This window comes from Acanthaster planci, linkage group LG13 (assembly GCF_054643075.1).
Source record: "Acanthaster planci isolate LZ-2023a linkage group LG13, COTS_SCS, whole genome shotgun sequence".
Lineage (NCBI taxonomy): Eukaryota > Metazoa > Echinodermata > Asteroidea > Valvatida > Acanthasteridae > Acanthaster > Acanthaster planci.
The window spans coordinates 13,021,575-13,034,168 of NC_141789.1; the positions used below are offsets into that span (position 1 = coordinate 13,021,575).

At 43.5% G+C, this 12,594-nt stretch overlaps 1 protein-coding gene across 4 annotated transcripts in view; it reads right to left on the bottom strand.

Moving 5' to 3' along the window:
* LOC110983384 (disintegrin and metalloproteinase domain-containing protein 12-like) overlaps nt 1-12,594 on the bottom strand; it is a 41,011-nt gene that overhangs the window by 13,473 nt on the left and 14,944 nt on the right. For all 4 annotated transcript variants that reach the window (XM_022242612.2, XM_022242610.2, XM_022242608.2 and 1 more), the window contains exons 6-17: nt 10,599-10,711; nt 8,880-9,016; nt 8,125-8,196; nt 7,716-7,885; nt 6,878-6,962; nt 6,256-6,401; nt 4,254-4,425; nt 3,390-3,560; nt 2,726-2,840; nt 1,738-1,843; nt 1,273-1,477; nt 617-694 (exon numbers count right to left, since the gene is read on the bottom strand). In XM_022242612.2, the coding sequence (XP_022098304.2) occupies nt 617-694; nt 1,273-1,477; nt 1,738-1,843; nt 2,726-2,840; nt 3,390-3,560; nt 4,254-4,425; nt 6,256-6,401; nt 6,878-6,962; nt 7,716-7,885; nt 8,125-8,196; nt 8,880-9,016; nt 10,599-10,711 (1,570 nt within the window). The remainder of the gene's footprint in view (nt 1-616; nt 695-1,272; nt 1,478-1,737; nt 1,844-2,725; nt 2,841-3,389; nt 3,561-4,253; nt 4,426-6,255; nt 6,402-6,877; nt 6,963-7,715; nt 7,886-8,124; nt 8,197-8,879; nt 9,017-10,598; nt 10,712-12,594) is intronic.

Consider the following 12,594-nt stretch of genomic DNA (forward strand, 5'->3'; position numbering starts at 1 on the left):
AGAGAGTTTTGGGTATAGATTTTTGGACGTCACCTGTCATAACGAACAGTCACTCCACCTGTCAGAGATTGAACAGGGGAACTGCGCGCAGTAGGACAAAATATCGAGAAATCTTAACACAAGCACACACAGAATGGGTTCCCAGGATTTATTTCTCACTTTTTTTCCCGCAAGTTCTGCCGGATGAATTTTCCAAAAATGGAAAGATGAAGAGTCCAGGATAATTATTTCCACCCATTTCCGCTAAAAAGCCAACATGGCCAATCCTCCAGTGGATACGCTGTTTTGACAGGAGACAGAACGTAACAGACTGATCACTTTCTCTTTTGACTGATCAAACTCTTCAATGTTTTCAGGCAGTTTTTAACTCCCTCATATTTCCCTAATCGGGAAAAGGAAAAGGGAAAACTCATGTCCCAGCTGTTTCCTGATTTCCAGGAAGGCTGGGAACCCTGAAACAAAGAATACAATGCTTGCAAATGAAAATCTGTGCACTGATGAAACAAGGATCTAAGATCTCGGCTTCTTCGTGAAGGAATTGAGACTCTGTGAGTCTGTTCACAGAAAAACTTTGACTAAAACACGGCAAACAATATTTTTTCCTGATGTTACTCACCCCATGGTTGTAACAATTGAAGGGGCAGTCTCTGATGTTCAGGTCGGATTTGTTGACGCAGCTCGTCTCAAAACATAACTGGGCAGAACAAAGGAGGGAAAAATTGGAATGCTTCCATCGACGGGGGGGGGGAAAAACCTCGCGGATATTTGCATTGATACTGAAGGCTCCAATAACGTTTCAGCTTCTATCTCTCAAAAGAGCTGTGGAGGTCTCATGTCTGTCCAAAAATCATGGGCTCAGATCCCACTGAATGCAAACGTCATTTTTTTCCCCTAAGCTTTTCACAAGCGGCGACCCGGGTTCGAAACCCACTCAGTTCGGTCGAGTTTTCTCGGTGATCGCCTCAGGGGAACACTCAGCTTGCTGGTGCTATTTCAGAGAAACTTACAGCTCAAAACACAAATGACTATTGCTGTACTTGCAGATTTTCACCTGCTACAGATGAAGAGATACAGTTATCAGCAAAATGTCTTGCGAGGGATACTGAGCCACTCAAGAACCTCACAGGTTAAAATTGAACCTACAATCATTCAAAGTTTGACAAGTCTGAGGCCAACGAGTCTGAGGCCTTTAAGTCTGAGGCCTCTGAACCACCTGGCTACAGGACTCCACCAGTCAACGCTAGCCAAAGAAGGAAAAACAGAAAGTCACACCTGAGTCTTGGAGCTTCCGCACAAGGAGCCATCACCGACGTACCCAGGGTCCGGGATGTCGTCCCCGAGGTCGATGCCGGCCGACTTGCAGGTGTGCCTCACTCCTTGGGAGTCAAAGCGATAACCCACGCTGGCCCTTGCCAGCGAGCCAATGATGGGGAAGTCAGCGCCACCCTCGCACATCAACTTACCGCACTTTAAATCCCTGCATGGGAGGACCGACAACACAAGGTTCAAGTTAAACAGGCGTAGAGAAAACGGTGCAGAGCGGCTTCATGATAATTGGCTCATGAATATTGATGGGTTTGGTTCGGCAAAGGCACCAAATGACAAATAGAGAGTCAAATTATCCTGACCCACCACTCTCGCGGTCAGATGCACTGGCAACAGGGAATGAAAGATGTCAAGGCAAAGTGCAGGCACAAGATCTGGTTACTGGCTTGGGTTTCAATACTTGAAGCTTACCTCTTTGGACAGCGGATGAAGTTGTCGTTCTCGTCCATCCCACAGTTCCCGTGATTGGATCCCTGCTCGTTGAAGTCATAGCACAGCTCATGCCCATTTGTGGCTCCTGGTTAAACCAAAAAAACCCAAAAAAACCAAGTGAAACAGACAAGATGAAGCAAGCAAAGAATAAACCCTGGTTTGCAGAGTCACCGGGAAAATATCAATCACTGTTTCACCCTCTACGTTAAGGATCTACAGGCTGGCTGTTTTACGGACTCATCGCGTCTTATCACGAAACCCGTTCATAACCAAGCAATTTGGAAATTTCAGCCCAAATTTCAAATGCTTGAATGCTCCCCTCTGTTGTCACTTTTAAACTCTGAACCTGGCAAAGCATGAACAGCCTAAGAAATCTCTACATTCAAGACTACGGCCAAGACTAGACACCATGCTACTGCTGTGTGAAACTTAATTATAATGAGTGTGGCAATAGCACAGCAACACAGCAGTTGTGCTAAAAGCTGAATTTGGATGGAGCAGTGCTGTGATGTGTGGAATGACGATAGCGCAGCATACCCTGTCAAGCTAAAGGGCTTGTCATGCCAAATTCAATTTGCTGAACCAAACTGTGCTAAACGCCAAACCTTAAAATATTGAATTATTTGAATTCAGCACAGCAGTAGCACGGCGTACAGCCTTGGCCTAATTGTTCCAAATGTGCATGTTACAGTCTGTGTTGTGTGCATTAATCGTGCATATATGTGTATAAAAATGTACGTTGTGAGTAACGCTTATTTTATGGTTCGACGAATATTCATGCAGTGATCACCAAAATGGCTGCCACGTTAATCTTGGGCTGTGCCTGAGTTACATGGCTAGGGCTAGAAACAATGCACAAGCCTACGGAAACTTCTAATAAGCCACTTCATTTGTTTTCTACGGAAGTGCGCATTGTTTTCAGTCATAGCCAAGAAGTTGGGACATGGCTGTGGGACGCATTTCTCACCATTTCCCCACAAGGCTCTGCACTGATCATCATAGGTCACGCACTGGCCGTTGTAACAAATGGCGTCACTCGTCTTACAGTCCTCCCCATTCTGTCGATAAACATTGCCTGGACACTAACAGGTTAAACACAAAAATGTAAAACAGACCGTTATCATATTTCCAATTTTGTCCAGGTCAATTTCGTACCAAATATCTTTCAAGATCCCTTTCAAAGTAAGCTCATCGAGGTTTAGGGATTTTTTGTAACACGTATGCAAACAATTTGGACCATTTCACCGAGGTTTAGAAGAAGAGACATTACTGTGAAACCTGCTGGATTCAATTTGAGGTTCAAATCCCAGTGGGAGGCACGGTGCGTGTAACTTCATGCTCTCAAAATAATGTCAAGAGGTGGGTGCTGTGATTAGTTTCCACTTCATTTATCCCTGTCATGATGTCTTCGTCACCAAACTGTGCACATGCAAACACTCTGGGGTTCACATTCTGGAAAAAAGAGTATGTTTTTCTTGGAAGCCTGTTCACAGACATGGTCTCTTGAATTACATCCTTCCATTTCACATGCAATATTGCATCGGGGGCCTCTCGTGGCATTATGATGCCGTAATCGTCATTTTTACCACTTAAACCTTCTGGGGCCAAGGTCCCGAGAGCGACCCGCTCACCTCGTTATCGATGCCCGTGCAGTACTCGGGCAGATCGCACTCGTTGACCTCGTCGCGGCAACGCACGCCCGCCTCCTTCAGCTGACAGTCCTCGCAGCACTCCCCGTTGGCACAGGTCGCATTCTCGTGCAGGATGCATCTTTCAGGCACGCAGCACTCGTTCTTACACTCCTAAGAAGCAGACAGATTCAAGGACATAAGCGGCGACACTGAAACTGGTTCATCCTCCCGGCAAACACAAAATCACAACGAATCTGACGTCGCAAAACACCCGCAGGCAAATATGCCTGAACTGAGGTATGGTCAACTTTTGCGAGTTCACAGCCCGAAGGTTAATCTGATCTAATAATGTCGCATTTACGTTCACTTTCACACCAAGTATGAATTGGCTGGAACTCGTGCAAATTCAGGCTTTTTTATTTTCCAAGCAGAAAAAGCAGTAACTGTTGTCTGTGTGTGACCTCTGGCTTAGGACTCATATCATTTAAATACCTGCACCTGCGCAAATGGGCGCAGTACTACTACTGGTGGGGCAGATTTGATAGCTCATCCAATCAGATGTCGCAGGAAGGCAACACGGCCACAATGTTTTGCAGAGAAGAGAGCCAAATTTCAACAGCTTCAAAGGCTCTGCTTTTCCTCGTGAACACTATTTTTTCCAAGTCTAGTTCAGCAATTAGAATTTGAATATCACACCTGTGCATTTGACTTGAGGTGAAAAAAACAGGGGGTCCAGGGACTTTGAAATTTTCTGCTGTTTTTAACATCCCGTTTGCATGACCAAACATGTTGGACAAACACAGAGTTGAGTTCAAAACTGGCGCCACAGGGCATCTAGGAAAACACCTGTCCCCTTCCACTGACCTCCACAGTTCCGCAGTCGCACTCTTCGCCCTTCTCCAGGAAGCCGTTGCCGCAGTGCGGCCCCTGGAAGATCTCCTTGGGGTAGTTGAAGAGGCATGCTCCCAGGCCCTTGAGCAAGGCGGCCTCCAGGTCGGCCTGGGAGCAGGAGGAGAAGATGGTGGGCGGGATGGAACTGAAAAGAGAAATGCACACAGAGAAACAGATAGACACACGGACCGACAAACAGACGTTTGAGATTCATTAGCACTGACAATTGTAAGGTTGTGGTCAAAACCATCACAAGTCCCTACAAGACAATCCCAAGACCAACACAAGATCTCCAGTCTGAATTTGAGACACAAGCTATTCAACCAAACGGTGACAAAAGCACTCCTTTGTCACTGTTCACCCTGCTACTTGAGACTGGTCTTGTGTCTTGCCTTGCAATGGTATAAGCTACAACGCTAGTGATTATGTGATGACCTTTACCAACATCAACACTGTATGGTACCTGTCCCTCCAAAATTAACCAGGCTTGTGTGTCCGATACATGGAAGGACTGAACATGTGTGCAGATACTTTTTCGGGGAGGGGGGGTTGTTGTTGGACAACTGAGGTTGTATGCTATCAGTCTCGGTGGATGGGGGGTCACGTGGAAGTGAATGAATGTATAAGTTTAAGTTAGCAGTGGAGAGGAAAGGTGTGATCCCATACCGTGCTAACTTCTTTTTCAGCACACGTAGTTGATGCTGAAAGTTTGCATTGTCAGACAAAATATTTCCATCGACTTAGGTATTACTACCGGTATGGCGTGTTCGGCCTGCGGGATCTTATTATGTTTTTTTGGTTTGCAAATGATGGTATGCTGGAGAATGCTTATCAACGAGCAGGACTTCTTTGCCGGAACCTGTCCTGAAGCCCTCCAACATCCTCAACCTGAAAATCAGTGCTGCACATCTGTACTTCAACTTTCCAGGGGGCCTAAAGGCTTGTGTCGAGTTATACTAGCGACTCTCTACAAAGAACAAGGTGGGTTTTGAAGTACAGGGGACAGCTGGAGGTAGAGTCTAAGCTTGTGATTAAAAGAAATTTTGAGAAAAAAAAATCCATCCCCGAACTTAAGGCATGCAGACCTTGCTTTAACATCTTTTTAGTGGTTTCAACTTAAAACTTGGAATGCCTTATAAGGCAAAATGCTGCAGAATATAACGTCATGGTCTTAGACAAACAACTTTCTCATCGGCACTCTGCGGTCCTAGTGATTACCGCTGCGGCCTCTGCACTTCCTGCTGAAACCACGAACAAAGAATGCACATCCTCTTTCCCGTTAATCGATTGACCATCACGGGGAGCGAAACAGGAAGAACAACCACCATTTCCTCTTGGAAAGTTTCTTTGAACACAGTGACATTGAATGCACCAGCAATTTACACCGTCATTTCTGCACAGTAACGGTAATATTCCAATATGTTTTATGTGATATGTTTTTTCAATGTCAGTGCTTGGGCACCGAGAAAATATACGCTCCAAAACACTGGCATTTTATTTTAAACCCGACAGCTCAGTTGCACTGTTGGGAAAAAAGTGAGGAAAAATGCCATAGATCATGAAAGACCAAAATTAAACATATGCCGATGGTATAAGTCACTGGCTCCAAGACTGAGGCTGAGTCACAAGTCACTCACTCAAGTTTTAGGGATGAGTGTTGGGTCACTCAAAATTGATATGCTGCATCACAAATTATTTCTTCACATTTGGAAGTCAAGCCACACTTTCCTGAAGTTTTAAAATATGAGCGAGGAGTCTCTAATTCATTCATTCGAGTTTTTAGACGAGTCATAAATTACCATTTTAGTTTTGAAGCAGAGTAATGATCACTTTTGAAAGTTTTTTTAACCGAGATGCATGAACAAATAATACTAAATCATCCTAAAACGTTTAGGTCCAGTCAGACAGCCAAGTTTTAGGGCTGGGACACAAGGCATTTTCTGGAGTTTTGAGGGTAGAGTCACGAGTTACTCACCCGCTGGAGGGTTCCATGACGCACCCAGTGCTGGCTGGGGCATCGCACTGACAGTTTCTGTCCTCTGTGTCGTGCACAAAGCCCATGTTGTGGCCCATTTCGTGTGCCATGGTGGATGCCACGTCGGCAGCATTCACCCCATGGTCCTACATGAGGCATTGGAAAAAAAACCAAAACAAACGGTGGTGTCATAACCTTGGACATATCCAGACATGGATGTAGAGAAGACAAAAATCCCTCTACAAAAAATCTTGCCCTGATTCGCTTCCAAATTGCCTGTGGCCGTTCAAACCCCGTCAGAAAAATTTCTCAAAAGAAACAGCGATGAAAGAATTTTGAAAAGACAAAAATAGGTCTGGCATTCGTGCCTAGGAAAAACACACGATATTTGAGACCTTCCCCTACTGTTAAGAAATTAACAGATTTTCATTTGCTCCTTGGCTAACTATCATTATTTAAATCACATTTTGACCTAAACCTGCAAAATGAGAAACTGCATGAGTCGCCTTCACTGCAATACAGAGTTGCTTGATTTGATTTTCATCTTAAGTTTTCTTCCTTTTTCATTTTTTTCGGGGGGGGGAGCATTGCGTGTTTCTGACACGAATAGCTTATTTCTCACCTCATTGACCCCACCAGATCGGTCAAGTGAGCACATGACAGACAAAGAAGCCATACCAACAGTGCTTCCATCAAAGGATTTGCCTCTAAAAAAACAAGACAAGAATATGCACACCTCCATTTTACATTGACAAATCTCACTTCCAGCAAAAAATAATGCCTTTGTTTCAGCACTTTTTGGTCAGCAACATTAACAATTATTTAAATTGTGTCACCGAACGAAACCCTTCCTTTTTATGCCAAAATAGATCTGTTCATTGCAGTCAGGGGCTGACGGGTAAAATAGGTCTGGTAGACCTAGATCAGAGTAAACTTGCGGTCCATGACCTGATCAGAGTAATTTCTTCTGGTGAAATACAGTCCCTCCAAAAATATGACGATAGCAAAAACTGATCTGATTATATGTTATTCCCTATGGTTGAAAATACCACAACCAAATACAGAACAAATTTCTTCAAATATAACGGAAAAAAGTATGATTCAGGATGACATCCCTAAGTTTTAAATCACATTTATCATTTATGACTCATGATGATGACTCATGATGATGACTCATGTGCAGAGTATTTGATGGACTATGGATCGTGACTCACCGCTAAATAACATAGTTTAGATAAAAGGGAGAACAGAAATTGATACCAAATGTTCAGTTTCTCACTGACGGAAATGTAATCCCACAAGCCACATACATGTAAAACCAAAGAGAAGAACAAAAACAAAGGAATATATTTGTCACAGTTCATTAGAACGGCTTGTCACATGACCCGTAACGAGATTGTTTTACAATAGACTTGCAAAAGCCCTGATAATACCAGCACGGGACGAGTTTAATTTCTCACGTGACAAACTGGGCGTTGTCGTTGTACACATTGGGGAGGAGTGTCTCTTTCCTCCAGCGGTGGAAGTACTGCATGGTGAGTGTGGGATTGGTGCTCACGTCAAACTGGTCCCCTTCGTCCCAGACCTCCACCCCGATCAGGGCCACCCGCATGTTCAGCTGACGATAGATCTGGGGGGGGGGGAAATAGGCAGAGGAATCTACACTGAAATCGGCAGCTGGGAGCCAAGTACATCTAGCCTGCTGGCTAACGGCTGTGGCCACTTCCCACAGCCATGGGCTCTTTTCCCAGCTGTAGCCGGTTAATTGTTCCACACAGCCTGACTTGTACAATACAGAGGCTTTAAAAACCAAAGCTAAATTTGGACTTCTTTTGTCGGCGCTACTGCATTCGTGGTGGATTCACTTACCATATCCATTGCGTTGGCCATCTCTTTGCATCTTGCAAAAACCTTCTCTTTGTCGCTCCCTTGGTCTATGAACTGTGGGTGCAAAGTTTGGTTCGAAAAAAAAAAATTCGGAACGCCAATTTAATGATAAAGCATGAACTCTTTTTATCCTTTTGCTTCCATGATGAGAGGTCACTGCAAATGTGACCCACTTTCTCCTCGTCTTTCATTTTTAAAAAAAGGGACCCTGGGCATGATCAGCTCCAAATGATAAGCTGCTGAGGCCAAAATGGTCTAGACAGATGCTTCACTATGGTAATGGAGCACGACAGTCAGGCCAGATAATGGTTGCCATTTCCTGCCTTCAGATACCAAAAAGTCAAGGCCACTCTCTTGAGACAGACAACCAGGCTTCTGTCCAGACTAGAACAGACTCACATGTAAACAGAGAGAAAAATTCACTCTTTTCTTTTCTCTTTGGCCTTGTTTTTGCTAATAATAACCTGAAGGAAAAATGATGGGCTGTAGGATATGGCTATCATCACCAGGTATTCCTGTCTTAATAGCATTTCAACAAGATCAATTCCTCTTGGTCAAAGGAAAATTAAGTGGTAAGCAAAACTCCACTAGTTAAGGCCACAGACCTGTGACAATTGTTTGGTAACCTGTTTTTTTGGGGGGGGGGGGCTGAGCAAACTATTTTTTGCTCAGCAGAATTTCTGTGCTTATTGAATTTCCGTACAGATGTTCAATACAAGCCCTCGCTTGACACAAACCTCTGCGTTATCTGCCACAATGAACAGCTCCACATATTTGGTTTCGTCAAAGACATCTCGCCTCACTCGCGCTTGCTGGTGCATGGATTCGGGCCAATTGGACGCCACCGGCTCATTGCTCAGCCCAGTGTCATACACTATTAAAAGTAACAGCGAATGTCAAACACTCTTAGTCATTGAAGTGGGTTTTTTTTGCCTTGGTGTTGTTTTCATGACCAGGTGTTCATTCCCTTCATTAAAGGATGTGTTCTCATAAGTATGCTGGTAACAAGATCTGGCATTCCCAACAGACATGTCGTTATTAAAATTAGGGAAACCAACCGTACAAGTACCGGTACATATATGTTGAATTGAACACTTCATTTGATTTAAATGTGACCCGCTCTGCAAAAAAGGGGAATAAGTCTCGCAGTTCCAAATATGTTAAGGCCTGTTCTATTTGGAGAGGGCAAAATGTCTTCCAAAATGTGATTTGGTGGTTTTTCCTCTATTACCTTGTATAACATTTATGCTTTCAGAATTTGTGACTACAAACATGGATACTGATGAATAAAGATGAAAAATGGATCATTCGGTAGGAAATCCTACATAGCATTGTGTTTTCAAGTGCTGCACTTTCTGAGCTTTTTCTCAAAAAGTGCTTTAATTGAATCTGAAAATGTGGATATACAAATGTCTAAATATCTCTGGAGCACAGTGCACTGCAGGGGTCGTTCATAAATCCAATTGTAGCTTTTGATGTACTCAATCCAGCCATATCAAAAACTGATAACCTGAATCCGGCGACTTATTTCCCATTTTTGTAGAGCCTGTCACAAATATTAATGGCTAACGTAGATACAGCACGTGAAGCTTTCGTTCACTGAGTGTACACGTACGCATTTGTGACCAAGCCGCATTCTTTCAATCCCACACTCTTGACATTTGAACTTGGTAAGAAATTCACTGCTGGTCTGTCCTGAGAACCCAAGTTAAGACCACTTATAGACCACATAGGGTTCCAGACGTGCACGCTCGCCACAGAGTGCATTGCAGAAGTGTGGTGAGGCAAAGTTCGGTGGATTCTGGGGCCCTGATTACTTTACCATGTGGTGTACATGAAGAGATAAAAAAACATTGCTTATACTAATGGTCTCGCCACATAAATTGCTTACGTGCACATCTCATATACCCTGTAGTCTGGAGGTATGATCCATCCATAATGGCATGACTCATCCACTCTGAACAGTGAAGGAATAGGCACTATTCGTTTTTTTCACTTTCCACACATGACAAAAATCGGGCTATTCAAGCAGCCGGACAATTTTCAAACAGCTGAGGCAACAACATCATTTGTTGGTCGTGTCGTGCACATTACTTATGAGTTTTAGTTTCAGGTTTTGTGATATTTAGTTGCATTTATTTCAAATGGCTACGTAGCAAAAACATAACTAAAAATTTTACTTTGTACAACAGCATTCATTTAACAAGTTGATGCATAAATGGACCAAATTCTACCAAAGACTTAGCACACTATATTGAATAATTACGTATGTTACGGTTTCTCACTTTTAATTTTTTTTCAGTGGAATTTGCTCAAATGATTTGAAATCCAATTCCAATGATTTCAAGCAGGGAAACGCTGTGCGTTGGTCCGGGTGGACAACTCGGCACATATGCTTCTAATAGACAGCCAAATCAATCAGCTATTTGATACAGATAGCAGAGCACATCCCCTACCCCACGTCTTCTTTTTCCTCCGGACACTGTCGGGCGTGTAGACGACATGCTCGCCCTCCGAGTCGCTCAGCCGCTCCACGTAATGGCTCTTGCCGTCGATGATGATGAGCCCGCTGAAATGGGAGAAGACGCAGGTCAGGGCTGGATCACGAGATGGGGCCTTGGTACAACTTGAGACTTTTTTTTCTTAAGGCACAGCAGTCGAAGCCAATTGGGCGAGTTTTCTCTTTCAACTCATCCACTCGCTTCTGTGCTTTTTAAGATGTTCTTGGGTGTTTCACAGAGTTTGTCCTGTCGTGATTACCTGGTTTGGATCAAAATGCCCATTTGGCCGTCTGACTGTACAGGTAGCTGTAATAGAGTTTTTTGACAAGAAATGGCCTCTATGGGCCACTATCTCATCAGTCATAACTAGATGAACACCACAAATACACACTTTCATTAAACCTGCAAGACCAAACATGGCCGGATCCCACAAAATGAACCTGAAGGCTAAATCTTTTGGTTATTCTGTTTCAGTTTGCACGTGAAAGAACAAAATGAGTTCTGTGTTTTGATTTATCACCAATTTTGGCATCCTGATAAAAATAGACAATGCACATGTACAGGGAGCAAAAGGTCGAGGGTACGGCCATTGATTTACTCCATGCAAGATTCTCTTCAAGGCCTTCCACTTGTTTTCTCCAGAGCCTTGTCACTTTGTCAGGTTGGGTCACAAATTTCACATGGAGCTGTCTGAGTACATGTACACAAACATGCCTACAACAAACAAAAAGTTGTTTTGCAACTACAGGTCACCAGCCAAAATGGCATACACAATATACTACATGCGACTGGTTCTCAGCTCATATTTGCTAACCATGTAATATTTGCTGAACAGTGTTCAAGGCTTGGCAGCCCTTGGAAACTGGGCCAAAGTTCAACCTGCCTGCCAGCAGTAAGGAAGAAAGTACCCACAAACTGAAGAACCTTTCTTCAAGGACTTCACTCATGGCCTAGAGCTAGAATGCCAGAGCTCTCTCGTGGCTATACCATGCATCATATAGTTTGATCGCAGTGTGATTGGCCAAATCGTTACCATGACTGATGGGTCCATGCCCTGCATGATTGGGGGCGGGATACTGAAACCAGCTTCTCAAAGGTCCATTTGTTCCTCTCTCTATTTACCCAATCTGACAAGACACACCCCGAACTGATAAAGCAGACACAGGCTGGTGGGAAAACAAATTTCTACTCGGTGGAAGACCCGTGCATTTCTACAGAAATTGGTCTTGTGAGCTCAGTAAAGTCCTGCACCAAATATGCATGAACCTGTGTGCACGCATGCAGGGATTTTCTGACAAAGGGGGCATTGAAAGATTGTCATCACTGTCAAAACTTGTCATCTCTTGCTCCTGCATGGGGGCTGACAGACTTGATATCCACCAGGCACTGTAAAGTGGTAAATATGATCAGTTTGCCAAGTGCACTGCAGAGTTGTTCAAGGCCCACCAGAACTGCCAATAATGTACCGGTACATGTATACATGTACAACTACCGTACATATATGAGTAATTCCAGATATTAGGGGTCCGTTCTTTTTTCGTGTCCCTGTCACACCTGACATACATGTACACGTATGAATTTGCAAGTTCAGAACACATTTTCTAATTTCAAAAAGTGATGAATTAATGCAAATTACCTGCCAAACAAATAGTAATAGTTTGAAACCAATGTGTTATTCCATGTCACATCACAAAGGTCATACGTGACAGGGACACAAAAATGTCACACTTTTGGACCCCTAATTTCTGGAATTAACCATATGTATTCCAGATCTAAATATGCGTACGCACTGTAATATACAATTGGTACGCCTACATGTATGTGTGTGTTAAAAAGTACAAGTACAGTACTTAAAAAGTAGATTGAAAAAAAGGGATCAAAGACATTCTGTACATTCTACAAACCTACTTTCGATTTCAGTAACATTTGGCCAGGTTAAGCAAAGTACATG